This window comes from Camelus ferus, chromosome 1 (assembly GCF_009834535.1).
Source record: "Camelus ferus isolate YT-003-E chromosome 1, BCGSAC_Cfer_1.0, whole genome shotgun sequence".
NCBI lineage: Eukaryota > Metazoa > Chordata > Mammalia > Artiodactyla > Camelidae > Camelus > Camelus ferus.
The window spans coordinates 64887002-64913873 of record NC_045696.1 but is presented as its reverse complement, the minus strand read 5'-3'; the positions used below and the strand labels follow the sequence as shown (position 1 = coordinate 64913873).

Here is a 26872-nt window from a genome sequence, read left to right as displayed (position 1 = left end):
CGCTCAAATCTCATTTTAGGCACTATTTTAATTATACCCTTCCTTTCTAAATCTTGTATTTTTTCCACTAATGAGCACAATTAAATTTCGCCAACTGTCCACAATATAAACGTGATGACTGCTAAGAGTATGTCAAGTCTGATATTCAGTAAATGTTGGTTTCTTCCTTAATTGATGAAGTCTTGGCAGAAATATATCAAAAAGGTGTGTCTCAAAGTCTGGGAAATCTAAACACTCGACAATTAAGGCATGACTTTTCTCTCCACAACCATTCCACTTCCAATGGCACATTTCCTTTGCTTACTTTAAAACTGTCATGAAATACGATGTTTCACGTGAGTTTATTCAGAAATCAGTCTTCAACTTTCACTCAGTACCATACAGTTTCTTTGCTTGTCTATTTTTCACTGTTATCTTCCCTTTGAGGCTGCAGTAGTAAATAAATGTAGTTGACATTAGAACAAAATCTGGTTCTACCATCTTATTAAATTTCTTTAATGTTGAAGTCCAAACTTATGTAATGGTCTATTTTGAATGCCCCTAATACAAGGAAAATTTAGAAAGATAGTCAGTTTGTGTTCAATTAAACTAGCAGATCTAAGTACAAATAAAGAGTATAGAAGAGAGCAGTTAAACAAAAATATGTGTGTGAATTTTTTGCTATTCTTTTTTACATGTCAAATCTTCTAGAATTTCACATCCGGGGTATCATTAAGCTATTTTCTTCTATCTGACATACAGATATCTTGGAATCCAACCACCTATCCTCTGTAAGCATTAACACCAGAGATACACACCAAGAACGATAAAGCTGAAAGAGATCTCAGAAACCATCTGACACAACCCCTTTATTCTGAGAATGAAGAGACTACACCGAGGAGAAGAAAAAAAACAAAACAAAAACTTCTCCAAGGTCAAAAAGACTCAACCCCCAGTCCAATGTTACTTCTATGATACTGTGTTACCTTAGACTGGACTCAAAGACCTGTTATTCATATTATTTTAAGAAAAAGGCTGGGTTTCAAGTCAAGAAAGAGAATAAATACAGAGGACTGTAGCATACACAGAAGACTTACTTAATGCTGCTATCAATAGCTTTAAGAGTAAGAGAAGAGGAAAGATGAAAGTCAATGAGGTAATAAAGAGTTGACAGAAGAAGCTTTTTCATTAGACCCAATCAATATTGTGTTCCCCCATCACTTAGAGCTTCACCAAGGAAAGTGAAACAGGAGTGCATATGTTCCCTCAAGGGTATTTAACACTAAAATGGCTTTTTTGGTCTCAGCTGTAAATGTCAGGACCAGGCCTGACTGAATTTGAGATCAATGGCAAAGGTTATTTCTCACTAACCCAACGTTAAGAAACCAAACAAAACCAGTCAAAATAGTAATGGCCCTTTTCCAAACTGGCTATGCCACCCACTTCCCCTCAATTTCTGGGGCAGAGATAAATTAATATAAAGATGCTCCTCCTTCTTTTGGCATTTCCTTAGGAACTCCGCCTTTATAAGTAGTTACTCTGCTGAGAAAGAAGAAAGAGAAAAGTATATACTGAGTGAAAAAAGCGTGGCAACTGAGAGTTGGGTTGGGGAGGAAAGGAAAACATAAGTTCTTAGTACTTCTCTAACAGCTAAATACCAAATGAAAATGGATTAATGATATTTTTGTCTTTTAATATCAAAAGAAAGGATTAATTAATATTAGCCTAAATGCTAATTCCTTTTCTCGCTCAGCATTTTCACATTTGTGCGGAAATTCCCTTGGAGTCCGACTAGTGCTGATACCACGAGCACATCAGTCAACCAACAGAATTCATTTCGTTTGGATGAGTTATTTCTGACCAGCAACTATGGAGAGAGCATTGAAGTGATAATGTCCTTTCCCTATAGGAACTCACGCTGCAAAGGCAGAGGCAGGTACTTACACAATAATTACAAGACAAGATAGACTGAGCTGCAGAGGTACAAAGCCACATGAAGCCAGGGGCAGGCAGTGATTCATTCTACCTGGAAGGAGCTGAGAAGATCTGGCAGAAGAGACGGGAGTTGGGCTGGGCTTCGAGTAACAGGCAGGGCTGCAGTAGGATGGGAAAATGAAGGGCTGTGTCTGGGTCAGGGGAAGACAGGTGAGGAAGTTAACAGCATCCCTTGTGGGGAAAACAACAACTACAAACTAAGGAACTGCAACGGACAGATGCTGTAAACGTTCTATGTATGCCAACAAGGCTGGGGTTGGCTAGAGCACCGTGGGAGGACGCGTGGAGAAGGAATCTTCATTATGCAGCAGATCCATGTTGATAATATACATAATCAAACAGCATGCTCTCAGCCAAGCCTCGAACCCACGTGCATTTTTAAAGACAGATTGTAGCTAATTTTTTAAAAATTAAGGAATTACTGTTATTTTTCTTGAAATACAGACATTAAAGGAGAAACTGTCCAGAAGAACACAGCAAAACTACAACTTGCAGCACAGTCATACAGATCTGGCCAGAGTTAATGAATCTTAATTACGGACCGCCCTGCAGGGAAAGAGCAGGTACTTCCTCATTACTGCTGTATCCCATCCCCAAGCCCATGACAAAACAGCTATTCAATAGGTGTCTTGCAATATAACTTGATTATAGAAATTTAAAAGCAACCACCCACATTTAAATGGCTGAAGACAAAGAACAGGTGGATGGATCTTGCTGCCAGCACTGGGCAATGTCCGACAGGAGACAGTTATGCCGTAGCAGGACAGCATGCGCTTACCCCGAGTTTCAGTGCTTGCTCTGCCTTCGTACTTCTATGACCCACCCCTTCAGAGGCTCGCTTCCCTCCCCTATCACGTGGGTGATTGTAACACATGCCGATGTTTTTCCAATTCAAACCCAATAACACCTTAAGTCATATACCTCACTCGGTGGACCTCCCAAGGCTGATGTCACAGTTACTCATCCTCAAGGGCAGACGTGTAATTGCCTAAGACAGACACCTCAGACTGAATGTGGTTGCTTAGCATGAAAAGGGGAACAGGCAGGACTGTGCTTTAAGTGAAAGTAGCAGGAGGACCAAGGATCCTCCATCTTTAGGTTGCTAACCAAGATGGTGGTCCCATTAGCAGAACCATAATGAATGGAACGCAAACTCAAGAAGCCATGTCTAGGCCACAAATGCAGCTCAAGGAAACTTTAGAGAAGGGAATTTTGTGGGAACGCTAGGAAAAGCATGATTTCAAAGTGAAGTTTCCTTCTGAGTGCTGATTTTCTCAAGACCTGGAGGTGGAGGAAGAGGTGGGCAGATCTCTCAGGACAGAGCTTCAAGGTGCTACCAACTACGCTCTTGAGCCAAAGCTGCCAGGGATACAGGCCCTAGAGTTTCTCAGGGGAAGACAGGTTCAGCAAGTAGGCAAACAGGAACCCCTTCTACTGTTCTGAAGAGAAAGTGAATTTCCAATGTCTCAGAGTGGTGTCCCACAAGAGAAGGACTGCAGAGGAAGCCTGGGTTTCTATCAACGTGACATCCTTTCTAGAACTCTGAGCTTTCGGGCCATCACCTCATTTGCCAATTATGCTTCACCTCGTGGCTACACTCTGGTTGCAAAAACCCTTTGCAGTCTTCCTTGAAGAAATACAGCAAGACAGTAACACAGCTTTAAATCTCTTCATCGTGAGAAACTTAGGTTGCCTTGGAATTGGAGAGTCTCTTTATCTTTCAACATTTTTGAATTAATTACAGACAATGACCAACCTTTTCTGTCCTAGCCTCGTTAAGTGACTTTGGGTGGCTCTCCTATCTTAAAACCTCCCCAACATAATATTGCATATGGTGTGGATAATATGTGGACAGCTCAGTTAGAGCTATTTATCTAAAAACAGAATCTGATACTCATTCTACCCAGGCAATTTTAACATGGATTCCTACTTTGGGTACTTATTTAAATGTTGTCCTGGTTCTTAATTATTTGAGGAGTATTAATCTGATTCTAGGGCACTGTGAAGGTGATCTGGGTCATCTTCTGAATTCTCAACATTGAAATAAAACATTCAAGTCACCAGTAACAGCAAAAAAATACACTTCTGAAAATTTTTATTAATTTTTTTTCTTTTTATAATGATTTATACAAACTCACAGATTCTCCTCTCCTGAATCTCATTCATACTTCGTTTTAATCCCCCCTTTTTTATCTTAGGTTTAAAAAATGTCTGAAACAGTGCAGCACACTGGACTTCATTCCTAATAAATAAACACTGCTATGTTAGGCCAAATGATGTTTAAGAGCCCATTTCAGGTGACTAAGCCATGGGGTATAGTCAGGAACATATTAAATGGCAACTAGGAAAAATTTTTTTTCTTTCCTGTGTAAGTAGGAAGCAGGGCACAGACGAGTATTTCGTGTCTGCAGTCGTCAGTGTTCCTCCTGGGAAGAAGGGGAACTATTCGGTGACTTTTCAAGCCAAAAAGGCCCTTTGATATGCTTTAATACAGCTCTGTTGCTTTTCAAGAAAAGACACTGAGGCTCATTTCCAGTGCTCGCAGAGTGGAAAGAAAAGCAGGCAAGGAAAAACAAGCCTGAGTTCAAACCCAGAATCTACTTCTAACTAGTCTTGTAAACTTGGGGAAGCCCCAGGTTTACTAGCCCTCAGCATCCTTATGTGAGAACTGGAGATACTAACTTCAGAATCTCTCCTCTCTGAGACTTGCTGTAAAGGTAAGGATCAAGGATTCAGTGTATCACTTACTCATTTATTTAACAGTGATGGAAGAGCCACTGGCAAGACACTAGTGCTGAGAATCTAGTGATGAACAGAGCACAGGTCCTGCCCTGAAGAACTCATGTGCTGGTCAGGAAGACGGGGCACACACACATATCATATAATGCGACTCGGGTTTTGGATGCCATTAAACCCCAGAAAGATTCAACAATAAGCAAAAGGAAGGGATCATCATTATAATTAAAATTAGTGGGCACAGTTTTCTAGGCATCATCAATGTATTCTAAAGGCATTCATGAATAAAATGATGTTTTGCTTCAGGGCCACAAGGTATAAAATGATGGGACCCGAACAGGTTGGTGGCTCTCAACCTTGGCAGCACATCAGAATCTCTTAGGAGGTCAAAAACAAACAAACAAAACCGATGACTGACGTCTGCCCCCCAGAGCAGATAAACTAAATCGGATTTTCCAGTTCTGTGGCATTAACACATTATAAAAACTCCCAGGTGACTTCATTCTGCAGCTAGGCTGAGATAATATATAATCTCTAAGCTCTAACATTTTGTGATCCGACTACAGATTCTATTTGCCCTATGTCATTCTTCACTAGGAAACTAAGTTTGGTCTTAGGCTTTAGGGTCCTCTCAAATGACCCCTGAAAAGTCATTAAGCAAAGGCTGTACACACTTAAACTCCAGTAAAGAGGCATTAACAGAAGTATGATTAGAAGCAGGGAGCCTGGAGGTATATAAAAACCGCAAACTCATTCAAACGACTGACAAGAGGTGGACAATAAGGAGGACTTTACAAAGTCTGTCTTGTCAGTCACTTGATTATGCAAAGACCACTGAACCTGGCGCAAACTCATGTATGAAATCCACCTACGTCTGACACACAGAAAAGCCACATTCAGGACATATTCAGGACTGAACCAGGTCATGTGTCTTTGAAAGTTTGTTAGACATCAAATGTTTTGCTTCGATTTTCAAGGACTAGAAAAACTATCAAGGTTTCCTACTTTCCTTAATCTTTTTCTCTGCCTAAAACATATTTGCTTATAGGATTACCCTTGCAAGGTGGTAGCTGCAGATCAACGGAGGAGGAAGAGTGTCCTAAAATGTTCCCCAAAGAGTTCAAGAATAAAGGAGACAGCCCTACACAGATGGGTATTCAGGATCTTCATCATATTCTAAAACTATTAAATAATAAGCCTTTAATGGAGAAGAATATGAAAATGAATACACACACACACACATACATATATGTGACTGGGACATTGTGCTGTGCACCAGAAACTGACACATTGTAACTGACTATACTTCAATTTAAAATAATAATAATAATAATAATAATAATAATAATAATACCCAGTTTTTCACCTTAGCATTCCACAACACTTTTTAGTCTGGGAAGGATGCATATTATCTGACGCACACCAAGCCTTCTCCCCTTGCTTTTCTCCATCTCAGCAAAGGCACCACTCACTATGGAATGTTCAGCCAGGAATCATCCAGGCACCTACGCTCTCTGGACTCACCCCTTCCCATTATCACACTCAGCTCATTCTACCTCTACTTGCTCTACTCATATCCGTGACCACCGCCATAATGTTTTGTGTCAACATCATCTATCGCTTAGACCAGTGCTCCTTAAACTTTTTGGTCTCAGGATCCTTTTACACTCCTAAAAATTATTGAGTACCCCAAAGAGATTTTGTTTATGTGGCCCATTATTTTTCAGTGTTTATTGTATTTAGACATCATAACAAAACTTTCCAAGTATTTATTAAAAATAACAGTAAGCCCATCAAATAATATAAATAGGTGTTCAAATAAAACGTAACTATATTTTCCAAAACAAACCAAAAAAATGAATGAAAACAGATCTGTATGTTTGCAAATCTCTTTACTGTCTGCCTTAGTAGAAATGAGCTGGATTCTCAAATCTGCTTCTACATTCAGTCTCTTGTGTTTGAAATGTGTAAAGATAACATGGCCTCACACAGATAGGTGGCTTAAAAGGGAGGAAAATTTCAATAGCCTTTTCAGATGATTGTGAATATGTCACACAATCTCTAGAAAACACCACTGGACACCTGTGACATAATGAGTGAAAAAGGTGAATAATTTGTATTATTAGGAAATATCATTATGAAAATAGTTTTAATCTTGTGGACCCACTGAAAAGTCTTCCAGGAGCTTCCAGGGCACACCACACTTTGAGAACCACTGGCCCAGACTGATGTGCTGGCCTCTTTATGGTTCTTTAGCATCCCCTCTGGCTCCCCTGCAATCCACTCTCCTCTTCAAAGCCAGAGTGTCCATTTGAGTATGCAAGTCACTTTATATCACCCCCTACTTCTGACTCTCTTTGGATCTTAGATTAAAATATGAAAACTATCCGTGCATTTTCAAAGCCCTGCACAACTCAGCCCTTGCCAAGCTTTCCGATATACCCGTACCCTTGCTCCCACATCACTCCGGCTACACTTCAACTTCTTCAAAGGCACCAAACTCCCCCTCACCTCAGTCTCACGCAAATTGTTCTCTTCTGCCCTGAACACTCTTCCATCCCTCTCTGCCTGCCTCACCCTTCAGAACTCAGCTTAAACGATGTTTTCTCAGAGAGGCGTTTCCTGACCAGATGCTAGAGATATTTTCATTGTACAAATCAACAGACTGAGGCTCAAAGATATTAAGAAACTTGCCAAATGTTCTTACAAATAATATATGAATTTGAATTCAGATCCCACACCAACGTCCGTGAACTGAATCACTCTGCTACACTGTCACTTAAACAGTTAACTGGAAGGAAGTCAACTGTAATTGACTGTACTTCAATTTTAAAAATAAATAAATAAATAAAGGAAGGAAGGAAGGAAGGGAAGGGAAGGGAAGAAAAGAAAAGAAAAGGAAAAAGGAAAAGGAAAAAAGAACAAGAACAAGAAAAAGGGGAAAAGCGGCTAAATCCTACAGGGCTCTCCTGACCTTGTTATTAACCTCTTTACATTTGAAAATATCTGAAGCAGTTGTTTATGTTTGCATTCAAGAAAGTCTGCCCCTCTGGACCCAAGTCTCTCAGCAAGTCCTCAGGTGCCCCAGGTGGCACTCATTGATATCTCCAAGGCTCCCGGCATGAAGAGAGGGACATCCCAGGGAGCCTGGGAACAGCACATAACAACACAGCCACAGGACGGCCTCTGCAGCACTGGCCTGCAGACCTCCATCGGCCTGCCCACTTCATTCCTCCTCCTCCTCACTCGAGATCCTCCCTGGGGGCTCTAGATCACACACAGAACAAAACAAATGTGTCAGAACACTCCACATTTCCGTGAACTTTTTATCGGATTCCCCGCAACTGGAGCGTCCCATCTTCGTATCACATTGCGTGACTCAGATTCAGCCTCTGTAGCTCAAGGTGGTGGGAGATAAAGACAGATGACCTGCAGCAGGGGCTGGTGGTCCTGGAACAGCTTAGTCACTTACTGACTCCATGAACCTGAACAAGTCTCTCTGCCACTTTGAAGCCTGGTTTTCTTATTTCAAAGATGAGGCCTAACTATGCTAGTGAGTCGCTATGAAGTATAAAAGGGGCAAACATTGTGAAGAAATTCTGTAAATCCTGAACTCATACAGTCAAGTTAGTTGTTATTATTAAAAGTTATTATTACATATGATTAATCTGTAGACAGTTCACATGTAAGGCTCCTCCCTGTCACTGATGCTTAGAAAGTAGCCTCCGAATCAGAGGCCTTTAGATGGGGGTGCATCCTTCTTTGGACACAATCCCTAAAGCTCTGCAGTTTGCTGGGTAGGCCGTTAGGCCATCAGATAGAATCCAAAATGTAGTGTATTAACTTGGTCTCTTATGTCTAATGAGGCTGTTGATGAGATTCCCCACAAAATCTAAAATAATTCTAGAAGGAAAAGTCATAGCAAATACACACTATGACAAAGTATTCAAGGACGAGACAAGAAAAAACGAATCACTATTAACAGATTTTCTAAACCAAACCAACATAATATCTATGTATAAATTTGCTCTCAGTAAGAATAATATAGCACAGGGAACTATAGTCAATTTCTTGTAATGAGCTGTAATGGAAAAGAATCTGAAAATACATATATATGTATACGTATAACTGAATCACTTTGCTGTACACCTGAAACTAACACTGTACATCGACTGCACTTCAATAAAAAATAAGAATAAAAAAATGGTAAATTGGTACTGTCACTACTGTAAATTCGACAATACAAAATAAAAGTGAGCTTTAGAGACTGAGAAAACAAACAAACAAAACAAATAAGGGTGACGTATTACTTACTGGTAAGCCTGGTACTTTCTTTAAAATACAATTATAAGACAAAGCGTTAGTTTCTAAAGATCTTCCAAAATATTCCTACTGCTTCCTCAAATGCAGACTGCCTTATTTCCTGCAAATTGTTTTTCTAATTCTGTTCAAGAATACCAACTTCATTAAAACTTTAAAGACTTAATCCTGAGTTATGGCTTGATGAGATCTCTGTGGGATAAAAGAAATCAAGAGATCACAGTACCTGCTATTTTAAAATGTTCTTACAATGGAAACATAATTTGTTGATGAGAGTGCACTGCTGTAGAGAAAACAGAATTTAAAAACACATACAAAATATCAGTTTAAAACCTAGGATGGGTTTCTGAAGAGAAAAGCCTGGTTTTATGTTTGTTTGGTTGGTTGGTTTTTTTAACAGACATCAAGCCAAATATCATTTAATTAGGCTGATCCTGTAATTGAGATGAGCCATACTTTTAAAAAAGAAAATAAAACTAGTTGCTATACATGTAAAGTATCACCTGTCCTATGAATGTATTCTCAAACTATATATTGACCAAAATTATTTCAATTTATAAATATCTAATTTATGTTCCATAAATCATACGGTTAAGCAATATTTCCCTGTTTTTGTCAGTTTTCTTCTTAAAGTTTCTATTTTCTATGATGTTCCTTCATCAATATCAAAGGATATGTTTGATAGTAAAATTTGAATGACTATGCTATTAAATACTACACAGCCACCAAAACGAATAAAAAAAATACTAAAATATTTTGAGTAACCACAATTTTTATAACAGAAACAAGGACTCAAAAACAAGGACTCATAAAAACAAAACAAATGAAAATCAACAAAATTGAGTAAAATTATAATCACCTCTTTGATTTATTTTATCTATTCAGTATAAATATACTACATCATTCTCAAGCAGGGAGGTAATACAAAACCAAAAACTTAAGTTATGAAAAATATCTCATGTTTTTTAGGTGAGGAATTTTCCTGATTGCTTTTTTAATGCTCTTGTTTGAGGGAAGGAATTAAATTATATATAAAAATACTAAAAACACAAAATCACTACATAGATTTAGGCTTATCTAGCTACTCTGTACTTCCCAGAGAAGCTGTCATTTGAAAAATTAAAGAGTGATACTGAATGATGGCTCCAAGGCTCCTGGCCATTCCAGCATTAAGAGATTCCGTAAACACCGTTCCCGTCTTGACGGTGCACGCTGTTCTTTACCTGCGCTAACTCCTGAGTCAAAACATAAACAATCCCGGAGTCCATCATTTGTACAGGTGTTTCTATTCAAAAGTAAAACAAAGGTTGGAAATGAATGAGCCATGTAATTCGCATGGATGTACCAGTAGCCTAGATAATGGCAAATTAAGTGCTATCAACATTTAAGCAAATACTCCAGCAGGCCTGGCTCATACAGGTCTTTCACACATAGTTACTCAAATAATGCCCATAAGAATGCTCCTTTATTAGAAAGTGCACAAATATAAATGTTCTAAGGGTTTTTTTATGATTCAGTGACCTCAGCTGACTTACCAGTTCAAGGTCTCTAACATTTCATTTCCAAAGAGCTACAGCCCACACAGTGCCTAAGGGACTAACTATTCCTGCACTGTGTACCTTCACTGTTGGATTTATTGCTATCATGCACGCTGCTTTCGAATGGTCATTTTAGAACCTCAATTGCCTGACTTGGCCTGCGTCTCCTTCTACGTTACCTCCTCTATGTTACCACAGTCCTGTTCTAATCACAAAATAATAATAATAATAATAATCACCCTTAATGGGAAAAATAAATAATCCACAAAATTAGATCCATCCTTTGACAGAGGACACCCAGTTCATCATACTACTTTTTTCTGTGTTGTGAAGTACACAGGCAAGAAAAATTGACCAGATCTGGTTCTGGTACCAGTCTTACCACAATCTAGCTGTGTGATCTTATATAAACCACCAGCTTGCTCTGGCTCAAGGATTTCTCATCTAAGGAAGGATTTTGCGGCACAGGCCCAGGGTAAGCCATCACTGTGCTCCAGGGATGGTATTCACAAAGCATCTGATGTGCCTCGGGGTTCTAGAACTGTGTGATGGGAGGTCTTGCCCTCACAGTTCCCACGTTTTCAAATGCAGTACCATGATTTTGAAATCTGAGACCTTTACCTTCTAATTTCAGTATTCTCTCTGTGTTTAAGAAGTTTCAACATGATACATAGCAGAACTTGATGAGCTAAGACAAGAGATTGAGAGACACTCAATGTGTCAACCCTGAAATCAGTAATATAACCTTGGCCTTTCCCATCTAATATTTGGCTTAGCTTCACTGTCTCAGGCTCACTCCTCTGGCAAATCTGGTCAATGGAACTTGTGTCTCAATGACAGAAATCTAGAGTGGAAATTCTTTATCAGGACAAGCAGTTCCATTTCACCATTTCCACTTTACCATTTGTGACTCAGTATATAGATCACAAGGATCTGGTTTAGAAAGTCTAGTTAGTGAGTTCAAGAATAACCCAAATATTAAGTGAACATAACATCAAAGTGCTTATGAAACAGATTTGCTCCAATAGTTTTGGTGTTTAGCAAGTTCCTCCCAATCCAGCTACAGAATCCTCTCTGGCATTGAGATGTGGAAGGTGCTATCTCTCTAAAAATAGGCTTATCCCATGCTATGTGAATCATGCTTACTAGCAGCAAATCAACAGATTAATTATTTGGCTTTGTTAGTAACGATAATCACATACTATCATCTTCCCAAAAGCTCTTCTGCACCCTACACTCCTACTCTTCTAAGCTAAGCTTCAAAACAAACTGAAGTCCGTGGTGGACAGATGCATGCATGTTGCCCTTGCAGTGAGCATATCTTAACAGGTCCTGTCATCTCTCTGCCAGATTATTTCTGTGGCACTTAAGCTAAAGGAATTCACCAGTCATGATCCTCTTTGCCAAAATGTACACTAAGTAGATGAGAAAGAGGGAAAGATTAAATGAACGCTGAAAAAACAATAAACTCAGCAATTCCCTCAAATTCTCTATTTTCTAATGAGATGCTAAGGAAAGGACCACGGAAGCAATTTCCTTATGTAAAATTAAGCCATGCAAATCACTCATCTCCAAATCAACTTCAACAAATTTCAGGTGAGTTTATCTTATCCATTTACAAATATAATCCACCCAAAGTTTTGATTACCTTGTTTGTAATTGAGGAGGCCGAGAAGAATCTATTTACAACAATATTATCCCAACTAGAGTGCAAGAACATACTTCAGAGACTGATACGAGTCACATGGAACTCAGAGCCTTGAAGTTCCCTGTAGACCACATAAACCCTGAGGGAAGATGGCCCGGAAATGATCCCTGCACAACAATACGAGGGATTTTATTTTCCCCTAAAATGAATTATTTACTGTGGAGAGATAACTCTAGTTTTTGCATAAATCTTCTCTTTATAAAATGAACAGACTATATTAATTGAATATAAAATAACAGACTTTAGTAGTTCCTGCCTTGGAATCATAATTATTTTTGTTTACGCCTGAAATTTACTATTTCATCAACATCAAAGTATACGAAAATGAGCCCACTATGAAGTGAATAATGTCATGAAACCTCAAGAGAAAAATAAGATGAGATAGCTCTTCACAAGGCTGAATCCCAAATTTCTAAATGAATTCGGAGCCCCAGCTGTCCAGACTTTCCAAGTGTTTTCTTCACCCCAATGACCCGAGCCCACATGCTTCATTCCTGGAACCCAGGACAACATCACAGTCAGAGCTGCAAAGACACTAACTTAAACCAGTCAAGAGCAAGCTTTCTTTCTAGAAAGTATTTCCTTTCAGTTTTCCACAGAAAGGGTAGACCATCTACAGATTGCAAAGGACACTGGGGGCCACACCCAGAGGATCAATAGAGTCTGGAAGGAGCACAGACCTTGGAAATTTTGCTTTTATTCTCTTAAGGTAGCCTTGCTTAAATCAGGAAAAAAATCACTTTCCAAAATTTCAAGGCATCCCATTTCCCTTTTAAAAAACAGAGACACATCAAAGACTAACCATTTGAGTTTAGTGCCAAAGAAGAGACTCAGCTTTAGAAAGGCCATACCTAGAATATCTCTGATAAGTCTAAAGTTTTCTTTACACTCCATGAGGCCAAACTGCAGATACTCTGTTGTTCCCTTAATGTCCAAAAAGTGTGAGTGTGCAAAGGATGGGAGTAATAGAACAGGAAAAGTTAATGAGCAGAGCCATTGGAAACCATGAGAGCAGCGGGAGGAAGATAATAGGAAAAGGAAGGTCGGTGTAAAAGGAAGTAAAAGGGCATGGGTGAAAATGAGGAGTGAGAAATTGACCAGAATGTCAGAAAGATGCAATATCATGTGTTGCTAGAGAAAGAGTTAGGAAAAGAATAAATTTAAGCTCATCTGGTGTCTACCAAGTGTCTATTATGTGTTATGAATTGTGCTTATATGGTATGAGAGATACAGGGAGGAAGGTTTATTTATATTTAGGTCCTTAGTAGACAGATTAAACACTGGATGGATGGATGGATGGATGAGAAAGAAAGAGAGGGAGAATAAGGTGGTCACCATCCTTAAGGACTCTACAGGCTATGTAGGATCAGGAGCAGTTATATATGTAGCTCTCATCCTAGTCAAACCGTGTTTTTTTTAATCCAGGTATGAAATGTTTTCCTGAATATGGGACAAGAAGCTAATAACAGAGGGTGATTGAAAGATGTCTGGAAATTGAGGGAGGAAGGGGACCAGAATGGAAGAGGGGGACTGTGGTTCTCTTCCATGGATGTCCCCAGGTGCCTTGCAGAAGGGGAGGGGGTGTTAGCCTCTAGGGAGCCCACCGTCTGGGCTTCTACTGACCTGGTCTCCTCCTCACTGGCCTCTTGCGGCCGCTGCAGAAGCGCACTTTGCTGAATACCCCGAGGACGTGCCTCTCGCACAGGGAGCGCCCGTCTTTGCTGGGGCTGGAACGGCGCTTGGAGGCCGACACCCGGTCGCTGTTGGACTCCCTCGCCTGTCGCTTCTGCCGGATCAAGGAGCTGGCTATCGCTGCAGCCATAGCTGCTCAGCGTGGGCCCCAGGCCCCGGGCTCCACTGCGCCCTCGGGATCACGCTCCGCCGGGGCGAGGGCAGGACCTTGGCGGCCTGGAGGGACAGGGCAGGCGCGGGGAGGCAGTGCTAATATTTGAGAAGGCTGCAGTACCGAAAACCCAGCGCCCACAAGGTTAGGCAGAGTCTGGGCAGTGGCGACAAAATGTGTGAAAATCCAGATGTAAACTTCCCCAACCGCTGGCGGCGGGGGCGGGGCGGTCCCAGGCCTTCCTGTTAACTAGACTCTTGCACCCCGAACTTGCACGCCAACGCGATCCGTGTCCAAGGGGCAGTGGGGAGTTTGGTCACACTGCGATCGGAGTACCAAGTGGAAGGGGAGGAAGGTTGTCCAAAACAACAAGCCGTGCCCCTGTTGGAGAGGCGCAAGCGTTGTAAGGTGTCCAAAGTATAGCTACACATATACATATAAAACCCGTTTACAAAGCAGAGTCAGGACCGAGGCGGGTAGCGTGCCCCCGGTAGAAAATACTAAAAAGTGAATAAAACGTTCCTTTAGAAAACAAGCCACCAACCGCAAGAGAGGAGAGGAAGGCAGCAATTTAACTCCCTGCGGCCCGCAGTTCTGAAGATTAGGAGGTCCGTCCCGGCTGGGTGAGGTCTACGGAATGCATCGCCCCGGCTGCGGTTCTCCCGGGCGCCCGCCGCCCGAGTTCTGGAATTCCGAGAGGCGCGAAGTGTGAGCGGTTAGCCGGAGTCGGGGTAGGGGCGCCAGGCGGGGGCAGCTGTTTCCAGCTGCGGTGAGCGCGACTCCCCGCCAGCAGCGCTGCAAAGAGAGCGGGAGGCGAGGCGGGGGGAGGGCGGGGAGGGAGGGAAGGGTAAGGAGGGAGGGAGGGAGGGAGATCCTCGAGGGCCAAGCACCCCTCCGGGAGAAACCCGCGAGAGGCGAGGCGAGCGCCGCGGATACGCGGGGTCCCAAGAGCGGGCGCTCTTTCTCTTTCCGCTTTCTTTCTGGCACAAGACGGGCACAGTTGGTGATTATTTAGGGAATCCTAAATCTGGAATGACTCAGTAGTTTAAATAAGCCCCCTCAAAAGGCAGCGATGCCGAAGGTGTCCTCTCCAGCTCGGCGCCCACACGCCTTTAACTGGAGCTCCCCGCCATGGTCCGCCCGGGGCCGCCGCACCAAGCCGCTCTCCGCACAGGCTCAGAGGGAGCGAGGGAAGGAGGGAAGGAGGGGGCGCCCTGGCGGGCTCGGGATCAGGTCATCGCCAGGCTGCCCGGGGCCCCCAGGCTCGCGCAGCACGGCAGTCAGCGGCTCACAGGCAGCAGATCAGATGGGGGTTACCCGCCGGACGCGAGGCCGATCACTCAGTCCCGCGCGGCCCATCCCGGCTGAGGAAGGAAGTGACCCGCGCTGCGAACACCCGCGAGTCGGCTCGCTGGGGCGGGGGCTGGCTGCGGGCGACGTCGGCTCGAGGCGGTTGCGGCTCCGGTTCGGAGCTGCCTACCATGGTCTGGCGCCCGGGGCGCAGACGGGGCCGCGAGGACGCCGGGTCTGGGGCGAGAGAGGGCCAAGCGCGCCACCGGGGCCCTTGGGGCCGGACGCAGACTCTGGGGCCGGGGCCAGGAAGCAGGTGCGGGCTGCCGCCAACTCGCCCAACTTGCTGCGCGGGTGGCCGCTCAGAGCCGCGGACTAGCGGGGCGCCCCCCGCCGCCGCTTCCCCAGGCCCCAGAGGGGGCGCTCAGGGCGGAGTCCCATTCACGGGCAGAGGCTCCGGGCACGCCGAGCCGCACCGGCTCCTGGGCGCCGCCGCCGCCGCCACCGCGGCCGCCTGCCCGGCTGGTTCGGCTGGAGCAGTAGCTCCGCAGGAAACTCCAGGCAGGGACGACCGACACCAAGATCAAGGGTGGGACCAAGAGCAGGGGGCCGCAGGAGTGCCCCTCTTACTGCTCGCCCACCCGCCGAGAGCTCGGGAGCGCCCAGGTGGGGCCAGGCTGGGGGCCAGGCTCCCCGAGCGCAAGGAAGCGCGGCGCGCTCGGGGCCTCCTCCCCTCCCTTGCGCCCTCCGCTCCCAGACTCTCTTCTCCCTCCCTCCCGTCACCCCTCTCCCCCTTCTCCGTCTTCTGTCTCTCCCCTTTTCTCTTCTCTACGCAATCCTACGTGATTGAGGTTTGGATGAGAAAATCTTAGAGGCAGAGCGAAGGAACTGCAGCTCGGGTCGGTTCTGTCCCGTCCCTCCCCCCAAGAGGAAACACAACCACCGGCCGGTTAAAGGACCCTGGGTGCACAAAGGAGGGGTTGGGTGGAGGCGCTGAGAGAAAGCAGTCCGCCCTCTCTCTGATACGCTAGCGCACAAAGAATTCTCTGTTCAGAGAGGAAAGCAGTGGACACTGGAGAAAGTAACAATGGTCTCTTGGGCCTTCATGTCGAACCCACCTTCAGCTCATTTTTGAACAGGTTAAAAAAAAAGTGCTTCCACATCCTAGGAACCCAGATTTCTTGGTTCTTTCTTGTAAACTGCGAAACAGGCTTAGTCCCTAAAATGAGGGACCAGGTGAACATCCTGCACAGAGAAGAGAATGGATGTTGAGTGAGAGGGTGACTGTGGGCAAGGGCAGTCAACAAACAGCTCTGGAGGGCAGTCAGGTCTCCAGGAGTGCTTGTGATAACAGCTGGATGTAACAGAAAACTCAGCAGAGGAGATAATGTCACCCAAGTTAAAATGCAGCATGAAAAAAATTATAAATACAAAGGAGTAGTCAGCTTCCATTCATGCAAAGGCCTGGAAGTAGCTATTAGTTATACTGAGAATCTCTCCTCAACCAATCTTCAAACAGCCCTAATCCCTCCCCTTCACAGACACCTCACCAAGCATCAAAGGGTAGGGCCAAAAGACTTAATGGATGTTTTCCAAGCAGAAACAGGTGTATGTTGAAAATACCCTAACAGCGGGCAAGGAACATGAAGGCCCTGGAAGCTATTGAAAATGGATATGGGATCTGGAGAGGGCCCAGAAATTCTCTAGATGTGGGAACAAACCTGTGGGCCTAACAGAATGAGAAGGATTGAAGCCTGTGAGGTTGTTCAGAGTAAGCACTTTGTTTAACAGCTCCACTGTGTCTGGGGGCCTGGATCTTCCCTGCTGCCACTGGGCATAACACAGGCAGACGGGTTTATGGAGCAGACAGCTGGGAGGAGGATTAAATAAGCAAAGCACCCTGAGAAGGGGGAATCCCAACTGTCAATGAGGAACTCACATCCCCTGCAGCAGTGTGGCTGAATAAGGACAATGAACTTGCGATTCTAACAATGCAGAAGAAGACAAGTGAAAAAGGTATACACACACACACACACACACATGCCCTCTTCTTCAAAAGTGAAGCCAGATGAACATATTTTCAAAAGTGCATCTGGATGTGGTAAGGGAAATTACTTAAAATCAATTGGTACCACTGTCAATTAGGGAAATGCTCACATTTCACAGATAAAATTACACATTTTCCTTCCTTGGCTACCAAAGGGCTTGTCTCATTCTTGAAGAAGGCAGGCACAAACAGTACTGGCTGCCTTTGGGGACTCATTGCCTCTTGCAGTTCAACACTCAGAAAGAAAAAAGTCAGCTAAGGTGAGAAATCCAGAGAAATGGGCAAGAGAGGGGTACACGGTGAGACCTTGAGGAAATCACTGCTGAGCTCCGAGTCTCCTTCTTATCGTCTAAATGGGAATATTCATTCCCATCTACCTCACAGAACTGAATATGTATGTGCAAGCAGTTTGAAAAGTGGAAAATGCCAAATGAGTAAAAGAGATGATGACAGTGTTTATTTTTTTTTTTTTAAAGAAAATGCATGATATTCTTCTAGGATGCTTTTTTTAAAGCAGATTCCTAATGCTTTCTCAAATGTGAATCTCTGTGAGTAGAGCCCAGGAATTTGAGTTTTTAACATGTTCTTCAAGAGGCAAAGTTTGATATATATATATAATACAGAATCTCAAAATCTAGCACATTTCTCTAGAACTACAGTCCTATGCCCACCCAGCCCCTGCCCCCACCAAAACAAGGCCTGGAAAGAGTGTGTTCTCTAATCTTTGAGTGTGTTGATTTTTTTTTTTCTGTCAGTTTATGAGATGTGAAGATGTTTTGATGCAGAAGGTAACCATGCAGCAGTGCAGGATAGCAGAGGAGGATGGCAAAAGGGATGAAAAAGCACATAACAGCTGCTGTTCGAAGTTTTCTCTGTCATGACATGACAGCATCAAGTTAGGCATTTAAGGAGCAAAATGAAAACAACGCTAGCTTTCTGAGAGTGACCGTATCCCTATCTTTAGATCTCTACTAAAAGAATGTGGTGTTTTCAATTCAATTAGACAACAAAGACTTGACTTCTTTCCTTGCACTCCTGCAGCTGTTGTCAGGGTGCTTCTTAGCTGTTTAGCCCTTTCACTCATCATCGGCATCATTTGCTCCATTTCTCCAATGAGAAGAAGAAGTAAATATGGGAAATTTGAGACGTTCTGTACCTATGTACAGGGCTTTTGAGATTAGAAGCAATACTTAATTTTTTGGTATCTAGAAATTTATGACTTCCTACCTGAGCCACTAAGTCTCATCAGTTTTCCTTCATGGTTACTAGGACATTTCCAATATCTTTGCATTTGGGGATCAGGAATGAGATGAAATCAACCTACTGATGATTTAATTAAAATAGTCAGGTCATTTTGAAGGGGAGTATCTTGGGGATAACAGTACCTTGATTATAATGCTCTTTTTTTGAACAACTTGAGAATTTCCATTTACAATTCTGAACACATCACAGGTGGAAGCCATTTGAATTACTTGGAGAAAGTTGCCAGATACACACTGAAAAGATAATTTTTATATATATATATATACACACATATACATATATATACACACACACACATATATATATGTATATATATATATATTTCTGACCTCCCTTCAAACAAATAAAACATAGATAGTCTTAAATGTCTCCATATTTTAAAAGGGAAAAACAGAATGTTTAGTAGTCTTTCCCTTATTCTTAGGCCAAGTCTTCCAACTCCCGAATCAAACTATTAGAAGCACTGACTGTCATTCACTTGAAACCCTGAATTGGGCACAGATTGCATCCAAGGCCCTGTTTCAGTTACCAAGGGGAACTCTATGCACCTCTACATTCTCCTTGCCCTCAGCTAGCTTACAGTTCATGCCATCATGATCTTGATGTGGCTCTTGTCTTAATCACCCACTAACTGTATGCACCTGGACAAGTTATTCAATATCTAAAACACATCTGCAAAATATATCAGTGACAAGGGCACTCCCAGTACCTATCTAACTGGATGGTGCTGCAAGGCTCAAAGAAGATGTGATGATAACGTAAAGCATTCCAATGAGCATGCTGTCATTAAAATATCCACTTAACTCAAGGCCTTGCTGTAAAATCCAGACTTCGCAAAACAGGAAAACACACCTTGTGATTCATACATCATCATCATTCACTCCTGGACATAATGCATTTAACGAAGGCTGGAACTCTCCTTGAAATGAATGATTAACCTTGACATTGTAATGGCAAACAAAATTTTCATTAGTAGGGTATTGTCAGTGTCCTTGTCTGTTGGGAATACAAAGGAGCCTAGCTCTGCTCATACATCATCCTGCTCTGAGATCAGGCCCCTGACTCAAAGCTCGGTGGATATGAGCTCACCAGCCTCTGACACAGCAAGCCTGACAGGCAGAAGAGGACCTTTTCTCCACAAATGTTACCCACACAACGGCTGCACTTCCATTCCCTTTTCTGTGCCAGCTTGTCGGTTAAAATAGGTTGGCAAGAGCAATATAAACAATTACTTTCTAATAAATTGTGAGTTCCTTTATGGTGCTTCATTCATCAGTTCAGCAACTGAATTACTACAATATATGTTTGGTTTTGATCACCTCTCAAAATAAGAAAGCAATAGATTTAATTCTTCGTTATGACATAGATTAGGGGTAGTGTTCTAATTGCCCAAGGGGAGAAGTTATCGGTGTTTTAAAAAATGTCTGTTTTAATAAGAAATATAAGGCCTAACTAATGTGAGCCATGGCTAAGCTTCCTGCATGGTTCTAAGTGCACTGCAATTATTAACACATTAAATCCTTGCAACAACCCTACTCTGTATGTTCTATGATGATCCTCATTTTATAAATGAAGAAACAGGGGCACAGAGAGGGTTAGTTGCTTGGTCAAGGTGACCCAGTGAAGAACTGTTAGAGTTCAAATGTGACTGGTTTATTTCCAGAGCTTCTCTTTTATCTTGTCACATTCTATGTCAATAAAAACATGATTCCATGAATAAGTATAATCATATAATACAATTAATAAAATAAGAATGTAATTATCATTTGCATTGACATAGTCTTTTATTGTTTAGTAAATACATATTCCCATGTATCATCTCATTGAGGTTCTCAACAACCTTGTGAGGAAAGTTAGGGAGATAATAATAACTCAATTTTACAGACAAACTTGAGACTTCAGTAAGTGATGTAATCTCCCAAGGTCACACAACAGATGAGTGAAGATATAGGGGTTTAATCTAGGCCTTCTGACCTCAATGTCTCTCATGTCCCTAAGGTCACATAAAGAAAAACATGGAAATGTTGTATGTCCTTCTATTCACTGACCTCTCATGCTCCGCTAGCAGACTTTCACATATTGTAAATGACCTTGAAGAGATCATTCAGTGCTGAAAAGGAGGGGGACTCAAGTGTCCCAGATCTCCCTCTGCAGCTTTTCACCTCTCTCTGGGCCAGGGAGCCAAGATGGTGGTCTTCCCACTCTTGGCATGAAAGGGTACCCTCTCCTTCTGAGATGGTGGCCTCCAAACACTCTCCTCCTTAGTTCAGTTATTCAAGTTGAGATTCATTAGAAAACTACAGGGAAACTAAATCAAAATAGAAATTAGAGAAACTTATAAGAGGATAAAGTTATACTTCTTCCATTCCTGTTCCTAAAAAGAAACATACATTGGTTTGGCTTAAACCACAGGTTTAGCACTTGGTTATTTTCCTTCCCAGCTGGATGAAGGATGCTAAAAAACCTACCCTAAGTGATTCTTCATCATTTTACCCCTTCTCTAATTCCCAGTGTCACTGATCCAGTGATACCCCTTCCTTCTAGATGGGAAAGGTAGCTTGAAGATCCTCATGAGAATGTAAAACCCGTAAGGACAGGAAGGTTGTCTATTTTATTCACTTTCCTATCTCCAGTGCCTAAAATATCATTTAGTATATAGCAGATGCTCAGTAAATACTTGAGTGAATGAATGAATGAATTCACCCATCCATCCATCTTTTTAAGGCGGAAGTGAAACATTTATTCTTTTTTTTTTTTTTCCAAAAAAAATGCAACTTTTTATTGTCTTGGATGCAAATATAGTTTGAAACACTTATATCAAGAAACATCAGTATCTTATACTAGCCTTTAATGAAAAAGAACATGAAAATGCATATATGTATATACACGCATGAATGGGACAGTATGTTGTACACCAGAAATTGATATTTTGTAACTGACTATACTTTGATTAAAAAAAAAGAAAAAAAAAGTAACAAACTCAGCCAATTCAATGGTAGCCTCCACATTTCCAACTTGATCATTTTGCTTCCTCAATACCCTCTCAAATTATCTGCCTAAATTCAATATATTTATTAAAACTGGATACCCCGAGAGGCTCCGTGGTACCTAGATTTCTGCTCTGACTAACCTCTACCCCCTATATTTAGGCCTATAGTCTCAGTTCTGACCTCTCCCTCTCTTTTTTTCTCTCAATGTCTCTCTCTCTCTCTCTCACACACACACACACACACACTCTCACATTCACAGAAGAAAAGGAATATAACAAAATGAAAAAAGGGACCATAGATGTCAGATGAAATGAGTAGTCAATTTTTTTAAGTCTAGAATATGATCAAAATGACCTTAAAATGGTTTGATAATCCTAGTATTCATGCTGGCACCCATCTGTACTGAGCTGCTTTCTCCATGGACCATTCCTGGTTGCTCTCATTTCTAATTTTAGATTCCAAATTTTCAGAGAATGGATCTTGTTGAAATAGCAGTCTCTTACAGCACCCAGCACATGACTGACACTCAAATTATATTATTATAATTGTTGTAAATTCATATTTTTATCCTCTATGTGCACATAAAACTGGGTGCTGTGAAAATAACAATCAGTGAAGGAGCTCACTGACTCTGTGCTTGCAGGGATTTGATACTGAGGAAGATTTTACAGGAAATAACTGACATATACAATCTGGTGAGAGAGGTGACCAGTAAGGTCATTTCTACTCCTGACTTTTTAGAATTCTCTAAAAATAAAATATAAAGTAGAAAAAATATGTGATTTAGAGGAAATAATCCATGCTTGCATAAATTTACTTGGTCTGAGCCTAAGTTTATTTGCCTGTAAAATGGCCTACATTAGTTAAAATCATATATTGAAAAGATAGCACTGGGTTTTGAAACAAGGAACAGTATGAATGAATGAATGAATAAATGGATGGGTAGATGAGTAGATGGATGGATGGATAAAAAGTAGCATCATTCATCTAAAAACCTCTAAATTCACATTGTGAGGCTAAGCAAAATAGATCAAAATAAAAATAAAAAAATTATGTGGCAAGCTTCCTTTTGGAATGCTAAAGAGACAAACAAGAAAACATTCAAGAATTCCAGAGTAGTAAGTGAAAGCACTTAGTAAAGTTCTTTGTTATTCACTTAACAATCATTTTCATATAAAGCTATATTCCCCTGTGCTTAATTCTGCCAACTAATCTAGCACATGCAACATGAACTCAAGAGGACATTGGTGTAGATGGTTGTATGCTTATACAATCAAAGTCGAGATAGATAGATAGATAGATAGATAGATAGATAGATAGATAGATAGAAGTATGCATTTCAGTGCTCAGAAATCCAGAAAGGGATAAGATGATTGCATAAAAATATTTATTTAAACAGTATCTGGAGCAAGAAAGAGCAGTAATATATTTGTAATTTTTGGACAGGATATTAGTATTTAAACTAGCAATAATAGCTGGAAGGGATCTCATGAGGTCATCAGCCCATTCTAGATAATGTGCACACACTGTAATCACTAGAGACCGTAAGGAAAGAAACTTCTTTAAAAGCAGGCTAGATCATTATCTCTGGTTGGCTGAGTATGCTAAGAACACAGCAATGGAGAAGAGGCCCATTCCTGTCTCTTCATGTTGACAGTTCTTCCTCTCATCCCTAAAAAGGAAAAAGACAAGGAAACGGCCACAACTGGCTTTTAAAAGATAAGTAACCAGAAGCATTTATTATTTTCTGAGGACAAAAGCCAGGGAAAGAATGTTGACTTTATCTTACAAATAAGTGGATTTTATTATAAAATTATTCTAAATATGATCTATATCAGATTAGAAACAGAATTTGGGAGTGAGAATCATGACATATATTTTTTGTTCTGGTGAGGATCTAGCACTTTACTTTAACTGTAGTAGATACTCTGTAAATGTGTGTTGATTTAATTTTGACTTGAAAGTAATAAACGTTCAGAATGAATAAAAACAGTCTCAAATTTTACCTTAAGCAAAACCTCAGGCATACTTTTATTAATAGTGATATCACCTTTAGTCTCTGATAGCATCATTTAAGTAGTGGCTATGAAAAAAAAGAAAAAGAAAAAGAAGTGTCTGATAAAAACAGTGGAAAACACATGGTCTTAATCTGGGAATGTGTTTTCTCTTATCCCACGTGTACATCTAGCAAAGATGCTGAGCTACCACTTTCTGATGATGCTACGCTGATAAAATCCTAGTGTAAACCCACAACATTCTCAGAAGGGGAAGGGTTATTCCCTAAAGTGAGTGCAAAGCCATAGTTTCCGGCACCAGATAAAAAAAGAGACATGAGCTCAGGAAGGCATATTTAACTCAAGGAAGCAGGTATGACTTTCTTATACCTGGATTTTGAGTAATCCAGCCACACTTAGAGTAGTTCTGACTGCCAAGGGAGATGATTCTCTACCAAACAGAATCAGGCCAGAAACTATATAAGAAAACAATCTCCTGGAGATGCCTAGGTTACTGGTCTGGAGCTGTGGACCCCAGGGAATGAACCATATCAAGTTATCCAGATAGTAATTGTAAATTATCTCTAAATTGTAATTTCCTTTGTTATACATTGGCACTCAGTAAAGTCTTACATTAAAACCCCAATCTTTATTTCAGTCAAGGAAGCACTGGGTTTTCCTTATAGAGTCTTTATGTAATTTCAGGCCTTTTAGTTCAAATCACACGAAGACATCAACTGAAAATTCTGTGTTCAAAGTATAGATTAAATATATTTGATAAAAATTCTCATCTAAAACAAAAAATTAAAAATAATAATAAAATAAAATAAAACTCTCATCTAAGTGGGTATAGAAGGAACATATCTCAACATAACAAAGGCCTTTATGACAAACCCACAGCTAACATATTCAACAGTGAAAAGTTGAAATCCCTCCTGCTAAATTCAGGAACAAAACAAGGATACCCACTCTCACTACTTAACACAGTACCAGAAGCCCTAGCCACAGCAATCAGGCAATAAAAAGAAATAAAAGACATACAAATTGGAAAAGAAAAAGTAAACCTGTCATTATTTGCAGATAACATGATACTTTATATAGAAAACCCTAAAGTCTTCAACCAAAACTGTTAGAACTAATAAATGAATTCAGCAAAGTTGCAGGATATAAGATTAATATACAGAAATCTGTTGCTTTTCTATACACTAATAATGAACTGTATGAAAGAGAAAGTAAAAAAGCAATCCCATTTAAAGTCACATAAAAAAGAATAAACTACCTAGGAAAAAAACTAACACACACACACACTGGAATATTACTCAGCCATAAAAAAGAATGAAATTCTGCCATTTGCAGGAACACTTGATGGATCTAGAGAATATTATATTATACTTAGTGAAATAAGTCAGACAGAGAAAGACAAATACTCTGTTATCACTTATATGTGGAATCTAAAAAAAAAAAAACACGAATATATATAGCAAAACAGAAACAAACTCCAGATATACAAAACAAACTAGTGGTTAGCAGTGAGGAGAGGGAAGTGGGGAGGTTAAGGATACGGGATTAAGAGATACAAACTACTATGTATAAAACAGATAAAGAACAAGGATATATCATATAGTACAGGGAATTATAACCATTATCATGTAATAACTTTTAATGGAGTATAAACTGTAAAAATATTGAATCACTATGCTGTATTATATTGAAGCTAATATAATACTGTAAATCAACTATACTTCAATAAAAAGAGGTATTTGAGGGAAAGGAGGGATATGGTAGGAAAGAGAAGGAAAATAAGACTTACTAGACACCTACAATGTGCCAGGCACTACTGGGCTCTATACAGGTTCTTTTACTTAATCCTTACAATAACCCCAGAAGGCCAACATTGTTATTCACAAGTACAGTGAGAAAACTGAAGGTCATAAAGGTTAATTAATTGTCAGAAGTATGGATCCAATCAAGAATTCAAATTTAGTTTAGCTGACACCAAATCCAAAGCTCTCTTCATGACTTTTTAGATGATGGAGCCACAATATGAATTTACAAGGGGACCTACTTATACTCTTCAAGTGTTAAAAAAAAAAGTTAAGATAATCTCATGAGTTAAGACTACTCAGAATCTAAGCCAGAGGCATCCATGTTATTTATTCACTGGTGATTATGACCTCATTCGAAGTACTAATTTAATAACTAGAGCTAGGGAAAGAGAAATTGATGAAAGTTGATGTCTATCTTCAAGCATCTGAAAAGTTCTTAATGACAAAAGAAAAGTACCTTGTGTGTCCTGAGGCAAACTTGGATTCCATCAAGCAGTTATGTACAAGAGAGTGCAGACCAACTATCAAAGAGACTGCTTCACAAAATGGGAAAGTGAGCTTCCCATCATCAGAGACATTCAAGTCAAGGTAAGGAGCAGAACCACAGGAGGAGGGTTCCGAGAGCTGAAATGGGTATTCTATAAAATAGTTAGAGTCAGCACTGCTGGGGTGGAGAGCGAATGAAAATCACTACAGGTTACATTCAAGGCAGTACGTAGCAAAACCTTTTTTTTTTTTTTAAGAAAGAAAAAGGTAAGGATGAATGAATGGTGAAATGGATTGTTAGTGGGAAAAGGTGACAGTAAAATGTAGCAAGATTCAAGATTCAAGGAGGCAGTCAAGGGAAGCATACCTGGATAACCCTGGGGAGAAAGCACAGGGTTAACACCTCTTTCATAGGGCATGAACATGTATCACAAAGGCTGCATAGCTGATTCAAGGCGCTGCTTTTTAATGAATAGTTGAAAGGGAAAATGGTATTGTTCCCCTGAGGTGTGGCATCCTAGATTAAGGAGAAGAAAACACATGAACCTATGAAAATGTAAATGGGGAAAGTCCCCCAGGAAAGGCCAGTGTAAAAAGCCCTTAAGGTGTGAGGCAAAACCACAGTAGATTCTGCAGAGGATGATCACTGCCCCTTCTTCTGGTGTTCTCTGTAGGAAAGATCCCATATTGAGGTAGGAGACTTTAAAGTAGCCAAAAGTCAATGAGCTTAAAGTGAACAGAGAACCAAAGGAAAAGGATTAGGAGGGCAAAGAATAGTGTTAGCAGCTCTACGATTTCCCTGCACAGAAGGGCTCCTGCAGGTAAACTGTTAGGCTCCTCGTGGAGAGTGTGAAAAT

The 26872-nt window shown here is 41.1% G+C and overlaps 1 protein-coding gene across 4 annotated transcripts in view; it reads right to left on the bottom strand.

The window, feature by feature from the left end:
• Positions 1-26872, bottom strand: part of FGF12 (fibroblast growth factor 12) — a 506216-nt gene that overhangs the window by 216378 nt on the left and 262966 nt on the right. The window contains exon 1 of one of the 4 annotated variants that reach the window (XM_032482082.1): positions 13900-15451. The exons of 2 other annotated variants lie outside the window; for them this stretch is intronic. In XM_032482082.1, coding sequence (XP_032337973.1) covers positions 13900-14098 — 199 coding nt within the window. In that variant the 5' untranslated portion in view covers positions 14099-15451. Of the gene's footprint in view, positions 1-13899; positions 15452-26872 lie in introns of those variants that run through there. One more of the 4 variants, XM_006194906.2, reaches the window with a different exon arrangement.